The 9,219-nt window shown below is 45.9% G+C and overlaps 1 protein-coding gene across 1 annotated transcript; it reads right to left on the minus strand.

The window, feature by feature from the left end:
- Positions 1-3,631: 3,631 nt before the first annotated feature.
- Positions 3,632-8,364, minus strand: LOC144127781 (uncharacterized). Its single transcript, XM_077660678.1, has 3 exons — positions 8,068-8,364; positions 7,184-7,277; positions 3,632-6,018 (listed from the first exon to the last, which is right to left on the minus strand). The coding sequence occupies exons 1-3, from the start codon at positions 8,218-8,220 to the stop codon at positions 3,674-3,676; spliced, it is 2,592 nt and encodes an 863-aa protein (XP_077516804.1). The 5' UTR covers positions 8,221-8,364; the 3' UTR covers positions 3,632-3,673.
- Between the last annotated feature and the right edge of the window lie 855 nt (positions 8,365-9,219).

Consider the following 9,219-nt stretch of genomic DNA (forward strand, 5'->3'; position numbering starts at 1 on the left):
TTTTTGGCTGTTCCCTCTCTGAGTTTGTTTTCCCTCTTATATCCCTTGTCGGGACTCGCCCCGCGGTCGCCTCTTTCTTGGGTTTCCCTCGATGCACCCTGCAGCTACGGTTTCGCCTCGAATCGGGTGCGCCACTTGACTCACGGCCGGCCTCGAGGGGAGCGCGCGCTTTTCTTCTTTCGGCCTTCGGAATGGGGTCTGTTTCCCTCTACCGCAGCACCCCTGTGGGGTCGCCACTGCCCCACCTTTCCGCCACTGTGGCCGCCGTTCAAGCGGAAGGAGAACGCTCGCTCGCTCCCAGTTCGGCCCGCGTCAGTGGTAACCGTCAAGGCTTTATATTTTACCTCTTACGCTTTACGGAAAGACCGCGTAGTGAGCCCCTTAGCCGTGGGAGAAATGCGAAACAACGGATTAACGTTTGCGCGCTATTTCCTTTACCCTGACTGCGTATGGTCGAATGTATGCTTCAAGCACAGACGTCAACACGCTCTGCCCTTATATTTGGCTAAAAAGCAAGGCTCTCAGCCTGCAGTTCGCCTTCCGGCAGGCCTGAGTGGGTGTGTAGAATGATATGCAGCGTGTAACACCTGGATGTCAAGCTTCAAAGAGTAAATGATTCTCCGCCTTTGGTGGTCCTGAAATTTCAAGCGCAGTATAAGTCCTGAAATTTCGAGCGCAGTTGCTTCAGTTTTGAACAACAGCGGCACTAGCAAGAATTCATGGTGTTCCCCAGGAAAACGTATCATGTCATTCGCGAAAGGAACGGGTATAGATGGAACCCAAACCTGGCTGCAGGAGCAGAGCACGTTGCATGCACGCGGCCTCCAAGATGTCCTCTTGGAAAGGCATTTTGAAGTTTGGCAACGCAAAAATTAAGCGTTGTTGACAATAACTGCAAGCACGAACTAACTGCCAGCAAAGCAAAGTTAGTTCGGAACTGCGCTCTGTTTCAATGAAATCGGCCTTCACGAGTGAACAGACTTGTCTGCGATGACTGCCAGCTTTGAATTATTCTCCTGCATTTCTGCAGCCTCGTGATCGCTTTCGATAAACCTCCCTAGAGCATGAACTTTCTTCACGTCATTCACTGAATGAAGTAGCACCCCAAAAAGAACTTTTCCACAACCTAACGAAGCACCACTAATAAATCTCACAACAATGTAATGTAAGGAATTAAAATTTAAGATTTGTGATACTTACAGGTTAATAAAATTCCTGAATTGAAGAAAAGAGAGGACATTAGACATTCAACTGCATAATCTGTGATCTTTTACAAAGATATCTAAACCAAATATTTTAGGCAGCTTCAGGACACGCCCGAGGTTGAATATACTTGCACAACAAAACATGGCGCTCTTTATGGGAGCTGACGTCACTCATTAGACATACATAATTTCTGGAATTACAATAGTAAGTACGGTCAATATCTGTGGGAGGATACGCAGCTTGTACTGGTTGCTTCTGTTAGGCTCTGGCAATTTTAGTTAGGCCAGAATGAGAATAAAGCTTGCGTTCAACTCGAAAACTGTTTAATGGGATAACTCGTGTCTGAAACAGAAAGCAGTTCAGTGGCGCAGAGATAAAACAAGTGCTCGGTGAACTAACGTGAGAAGGACGGTCGCTCTCGGCCTTGCGAAATTTAAAGGCCACAAGGAACTTGAAACATTAGACGCCTAATGTTCTTACGACAATTTTGAAGATGAAGAGAAACTTGCCCGCGGCTGCAGTCATTCCAGAGAAATCTGGTGGCCTCTCGTTTGACAAACAAAAGCGGAAAGCCGCGTGCCATTGGATTCGAGCAGAGAACAGTGCATTACAATGTTTGTTGACACTTAGAAGTATATTAGTATTTATTATTAATTCGAGCTATTGATACAGGCCTCTCATTTAAGGAAGTTGTTTGCGACGTATATGAGGGTGAAAGTTACGTTCAGGGCATGCGAAAGCGATGCATCTGTAATTAAGTACTATATATATATATATATATATATATATATATATATATATATATATATATCTCCCAGCAATCAATTTATTTGACAGTTGAACGTTAGTGTACATGAGTCTGACTTTCAACCCCAGAAGTACCGTCTCAATCCACCAGCTCCGGCGCTATCGGATTTACGGCTCAAGCGTCGTAGAGAATTTTCTCTGCGATATAGTGAATTTTTATGGAACGAGCGCAAAACTTTCTTCTAGTTTTAATTCTCTTCCCTCAGCATTAACTTCTCATTTAGTCACGAACCATGAGATATACCAGAGAAAATGATCAGAGCATTTCATTCTGGATTTAAGACCACCAATGGTCGACGAAGTTCTGAGGACTGGGAGAATGATTCCTCATTTTAAATGTTTTCATCGAGCGAAGTTTGTGATGAAGAATCTGTGCATATGTGAACTCTTGTAAAGATACGCAGCTGAAGCATCCGCATTATGTTTTCTTTAATTTCAGTGCTGCCCTCACCATGAACAGCGGGCTAAAGCGCGCCGCCGTAGATGCAGGCGTGGAGCCAGCGGTTAGGGTGCCTCGATGCGCGCGCCCTCTCCGCCGCTCCGTGCAGGGTGGGGACAACCGCGTCGTCTGCTGCAGTGTCCGCCATATTTGAGCCCACTCGTTTCAGAACACTGGAGGTAAGCTTCTCTGCGCAGCGAAGGCCCCTTCACCATCGCGGCGAAACAGGTTTTGGAGGCAGAAATAGGGTGCATCGCTGGGGACATCTATTGTTGCCGAACCCTTTCCTACAGGCTTCTGCCCTGTGTTGCTTTCACAATAAAGAGATTAGGGGCCGCTCTCCCAAGCCATTGCTGCGGTTACAATGCACCCTCCCCGGGCTGCATTCCTGAAGGAAATTTGAAACGCAGCTGTGCCAAGGTGCTCGCCTGGCCATGCACACCATAACATAAAGGAATAAAAGTCGTTTGCGCTGCACCCAACTCTTCTCCCTCGGACAGTTCGCGTCGCAATCGTAAAGGTGTTTTTTTTTATGCAGAAAAGCTGACTTACGGAGTTTTGTAAATTGTCTGGGACTCAGTGCGCTGACTCGCAAAAACAGAGTTTATCTCGTTCGCCGCAACGTATTAGTCAATATTAAATGCTGAGAATGATAAGGCTTATTAATGAAACATTTTACCCCCTCAGAATCAAATGGACGCAATCTGTAGGCCCTTGGACATTCGTAGTCGTTTGATCCTTGGCATCGCTTGTTTTTGTTTGTTAATTTGTGCAGGTAAAAAAAAAGAAACAATGCTGTGGTACAGGAGTTTGCACTGTAGCTGTAATATACAATGCAGCTGCATAATTCGTGCAGCTTTTTTTCATGTAAAGTAGCCACTTTAACAAAGCATGGGATAATTTCGGCGCCTTCATACCTTCACCGAAAACATTAAGTGAACGCAAACTTGACTGTGAAAAATACTCTCATGAAAAGGCAAAAAAATAACATCTATCAACAGAGCCTATATTGGGAAAATGCGCGTGTCTCATCGACTGAGGAAGTTTTTCTTATATAGTGTGAAGAGTTAATGAGAAACGTAAGTGCATAAATTTCACTTACTTAGGAGTTGTAATAATGCAGTTTATTTATGTTGTAAATTATTAAAGCTACTGTCAAAAAACAGGAGACAAGCGAACTATGGTGAATTTGACATTTATACACAATATTTACAAATCTCTTCACGGCAAGCTGACGCCAGCACACGTTTTGCTTGCATGTCCATTGACTTTTTTTTCTTCCAGTTGTCGCAGGTGAATTCGCAGCCTCGTTCGAGCGTAGGTCGAGTATAACAACTTCTGAATGATTTCGTTGTGAACCTGGCATGTTTCAACATTAAACGGAACCATTTGTCTTAGGTATGTTATCACAGCCTGCACTGGAGATTTCATAGTTAGAAGGCTTTCCGCCCATTCTGTGATGCCCTTAAAATGCTCCTCGCACGACTTCAGCACTTTCATCACTTCAGGACTGGGGTAATGCAGGTTGTCGCCATTTTCGAGGTACTCCTTCAGCCTTGTGAGATATGCATTTTCAGCGTCACTAGAACCGAGCAGAGTAGCTTTGCACTGCTCGCAATTATTTATGGCTTTCAGAATACCTTTAACGAGGAATCCGGCAATATGGAACAGAATGCTGCATTCAGTCGATGTTAGCGCTTCAATGAAAAGAACCTCCGAGTCATCGATTTCCTTTACCTCGGCTTCAGCGAGTTCACGTTTCCCGTTTGACAGAAGGTCAACCAGGTACTCAGAATCGTCAACACTGTAGCTGGTGGTAGACGGCGTGTGCAAAAATTGGCTTATGCACACAAGTTTCAGTGCGCATTTCATATCATAGGCGTCTGGGACAGGCTTCCTGAGACGAACCACAGAGAAAAGATTCTCAAGGCAATCTTGTAGCAGCCTGCTGGTGAGCAAGAAGCTGCAGCCCTCCGAGTTCAAAAGAATGTCTTGCAGGCGAAGCACGACCGTTGTGGAGATCAGGAGGCCCGCCTGCGATGGCTTCCACTGAGACGTGCTGCCCATGCTCATCCCTTGAAAGGTGTTTAGAGCCAGGTTTAGAGTTTCCAGAGCTCTATGATGCTTCGCCACATCGTGCAGACTTAGGGCAACAGATGGATGACGCGACGACATTAATGCGTACCATCTTGATACCAGCTCTAAAAACCAAGCTGTTGTTTCTGCCTCTATGTCCAGCACTTTTTCCTTGATGAGGTATCGGATTGCACTGGGAGCTTCTCTGAAAAATTGCACGGCAAGTCCGACTTTCATTTTCGTAAAATGTCCAGATGAGACATGGGCTTCAGAGAGCTTCGGTGCGAGCTTTAGCTCCCTTTCCTTGTCAAACTCCAGCACAGCATGCACATGATCCAGTTTCACTTCACGTGAGGGAAGATCGCACTGGCTGGCTGTTGCTTCACTTAATGTAAATGCATGAGATGTTATCAACTGACCTTTAATATTCTTCAAAACATGAGCAGCGTCTGCGTTGAAGAACAACTCCATATCATTGAGCGAAGGGTGTGGTATTGAGCAGGTTGTCTTCGAATTTCGGTGGCTAGAAAATCCCAGCTCACGCCACATCGCTCGATTTGAGGCGCCCATGTCGGACGTTACAACCCGAACTCTGAGGGAAATATCGGCGCAGAGTTGGACAACTTGCAGAACAATGTCCTTGAGCGTGCGGCCATCCACATGGCTTCCAGTGAAATGATAAGCTATCACCTGCTTCCATCGCTGGTTGAGACCTCCAACCATAAACACCAGAGCGTGATTAGCAGGCTCATCTGGCTTTTGTGGCAATGTCACTCCCCCATACACAATGTCTTCAGCGCGGTCAAGCTGAAACCCTCTGGCAATCTCCATCTCATCGATAAAGAGGACGCAGTCTTTTTCTACATCTTCCATGCCTTGTGCCTTCGCTTGGAGAAGTTCTACAACGTCTGTAAGAATTCCTGGTGAGAACTTGAGCCAGTGGAGGCGACGAGATAGAGTTCTTTCTGCCGGAAGTGGATAGCCGAGCTGTCTGAGAGTTCTGTAACCAGACTTCCCACAAGAAAACTTCAGTTGAAGCCCCTGTTTAATTGTCTGCGGCGACCAGATGCTTCCCTTGTTGCTTTTTCGGGAAAGTGCACGAACTTGATCTTTATTTAAAAATTTTATCCTTTTTTTAAAGTGCTCTACGGCGCTTTTTAGCTTTCGCACCTTCTTTCTAAGAGAGTTAATAGTCAAGTTGGCTTTTTTATGCACTTCTTGAAGTTGTCTGTGGTTCTTTCTCACATCTTCCAGTTGTTTTCTCAGTTGAGCGCAACAACTACTGGATGAATGTGCATCGCAGCCTTCATTTTGCTCTGTTTGTCCATCGCTAGGCTGATAGACAACCTCTTCACTTAAGTTCGTTCCCCCAGGCTCATCGCAATCCGCAAAAACGCCAGGTCCTTGTTCCTGCACTGTTGAGTTTGATGTAGTTGGTAGAGCGGGTGTGCCTCTCTCCTTAGGAGCCTTTCTTTGGTGGTGGACCATAGCTGCACAAACAAAAGGAAATGCAAGAGCAGAAATGAGTGAAGTTCGTCAGAATTGCTCAGTGTCGGCAGTTATTTCATAGCTGCGCGAACCATAACCTAAAAGCGAAAATTTTAAGCTTGAAAAGTTCCAATTCCAATTCAATTCCAATTCCAATTTATTTCAACATCAATACCCACAGACACTGATGTCACGGACAGTGGGCAAAAAGCCACAAAAATAGGGCTTGGCAGCGCCCACTGACCGTGTTCTTGACAGCGACACAGCAGTGCAAATATACATTAGATATGAGCAAGACATGAAATCAATGAAAAGAACTTGTGCAAAAAAACTAGGCAGGTAACACTTTGCATACAAAAAATAATGATAGGAAAGTAACAATATCACCACACATCTGAACAAACAGTCAATAAATAAGTGCAAAAAAAAAGGCGAACGCGTTGTAACTTGAAAAAAAAAATATATAGATATATGTGTGCGTAATCAGTTAAGTAATTTCGGCAGTTGAAATCGCAGCATCTGGTCACCATATTTTGTGCGGTTACACGGAACCTCCCAAGTCTCGTGATAGCGAGTGTCCCGAACATTTCTGTTTAGTGTTAGACTCGATATAATTTCAAGAGTTTTGTTTTTCTTTCTGATACCTGTTTGATAGCGCTTTCTGAGAGTATGGTGATAAAGTTCAGGAAGCGGCACTAATTTTAACTCCCTGAATAGTGGTTCGGAATGAGCAAGGTATGGGACATTCATGATCGCTCGAACAGCCTTCTTTTGTATTATATGTAACTGATTAATGTTTGATAAAGTGGTTGTCCCCCAGACTAAATAACAGTAGTTTATTATTGACATAAAAAGAGAGTTATATATAAAGCGTTTTACACATGTAGGGAGGCAATGTCTCAATTTAGAAAGTACTCCGGATACTCTGGATATTTTCCTAATGATTGTATCTACTTGCAGATCCCAAGACGTGTGCTGTTCAAAGAGCACTCCCAAACATTTGGCAACAGGCACAATTTCAATGACAAAGTTTTAAAATTGCAATTGGTAATGCAATTGGTACTGCATTTAGAAGGCCAGATTTTAAGCGCTATTATTCTAACTCATGAGTCACAACAGTGATGCACATCATATTTGCCATCAATAATAAAATATAGTGCAACTTACGTCTGAACGAAAAAATGGTTGGAACAGCGTTTGACTTTAGCAGCTTCCTTCCATCCGCGCGGTGATTCTCGTAGCAGTTGTCTTCGAAATGGGCCTGCATAAGAAAATTAATTCAGGCGTCCAGTATGTAGTACAAACAGAAAGAAATGCCCCATTTGAAAGATACACAAGTTCTGGCACTGCTCCAGCGATGTTAAGGAGTCGCGCACACTCGGCAGCTGCATTTATCAAATCCTAAACGTCAGACTAATAATGGCTGCGCACAAGGGAAATAGCCGGCACTGCACAATAACTGCGCCAACGTTAGAAATGCCAGATAGAAGCAACAAGTTCTTAGCGAAGCTACTATATACGAAAGCTCACATTCACGGGAGTTTTACCAAAAGTAACTAATTCCTGGCTTCGTCAAACAGCCTTGGAACAAATAAAAACTCTACAAAACTATTGTCAAAGTTTCTGACGCTTCTGACGCATGTCTCTTGATGCGTTTGCTTTTAGGGCCATTTTAAAAATTAATCAAGAACCTGTCGGCTCTAAGCTAACCGACTACAAGCAAGCAGTCTGTTATTGCATAAATGCCGAGTGCTTCTGCAACGCTTCACTGTATATAACCAATATTACCGTTAGTTGTGTTTATTAGCCTGTGCACAGAAATACAAAATCCATGTCCACACCTGCGAGTTATGAAAATGATTTTCCGCCACTCATCTGCTGTATAATTCCTCCTTATATATGTTTCATAAAAGATGTAGTCACGTAGCGTGCGTAGTTACAGCCTTTCCAGGAACACTAACACAACTTCCAGCGCACATATTAAATGTAAACCTGCAGCGACAGACATAACTACAAAAAATCGCAACCGTCCAAATAATCACTGTACTTACATTGCATATGCGCGAAGAGTTTGCAGGCTGCCATTTGTCCCGCTTTATCTTCACCGTCCAGAGGAGCCTTCTTTTAGGGTCTCTTGGGAATGAAAACATTCTCCAGCCATTTCTGGAGTGGTTTGAGCACAGTGGCACGCAACAGCCAGGCATCTTGCGAGTTTTGAAACCGAAGAAAACTGCGACCGGGCGGACGCGCGACCACGCACGTGCAACCGGCCCGTGGGGAAGCGAGGAGTGGGCTCAAATATGGCTGCCCTCTTCCGCGGCGGCGGCACTGACCCTGTCAAAGGATGGCTCCACCCTGCACGGAGCGGCGGAGAGGGCGTGCGCATCGAGGCACCCTACAGCGGTAGGATCGTCGCGCCTCTAGCGGCGGCGGGCGGCGTAACTCCCATAGAAAAACTCGCATTGCTTCCGCGGCGCAGGCGAAGGCCATATGAAAGAGCGCGCTCGGCCCCTTCTAGGCCGGCCGTGCCTGACTCTTCCTGGTTAACGTAACTAACAAGAGAGGGCGACAGCGGGCGTTATTGCTGCGCGTGCGGGAGAGCGCACGCTCTTCGGCTGGGATCGTCGGCGCGAGCGGGCGTTTCGCACTCCTCTTAGCTCTTCGCCAGCGGGGCGAGGAGGTGGCGGGGAGACATGCTCCTGTTTATCGTGCCGTCCGGCCTCGGAGATCCTAAGGCCTAGCGTGGGCGAACATTCGCTCGTAACCTTGCTGATGAATCGGACGACTTCGATTCCTTAGCGTATATTGTTCCTAGCTGACGTTATTGTTGCTGTAGCAATAAATGCCTTGTTTGTGTTAGCCAGTGTGTTGCGTTCCTTTGTTCCCTCAGAGTAAGGCCCGCCGTAGTCGGGGTGCGCTAGGTAGCGCTTTCGATCACGGTTTGGGGTGCGGGCGGCTTTGAACTGTGTCAGCCGCGGTTAAATGGGAGAAAACATATTTATCTCCCCTATTAAAACCCCACACCCTTCCTTTGGCTTATCTAGTCTGTTTCCCCTTTCGTTTTTTTTCACCTCTAGTGTCCAGACGCCAAGCCAATCCCGCAAGAGGGTATTGTTCTGGCCCCTGCCTTTCTTTTCGACCCCGGCCCCTCTGCCTCCGCTGCCCGGCCGCTTTACTCATCCATTTCCGCTGCTCCCTGCTGC

Source organism: Amblyomma americanum, chromosome 4 (genome assembly GCF_052857255.1).
Source record: "Amblyomma americanum isolate KBUSLIRL-KWMA chromosome 4, ASM5285725v1, whole genome shotgun sequence".
NCBI classification, from domain to species: domain Eukaryota; kingdom Metazoa; phylum Arthropoda; class Arachnida; order Ixodida; family Ixodidae; genus Amblyomma; species Amblyomma americanum.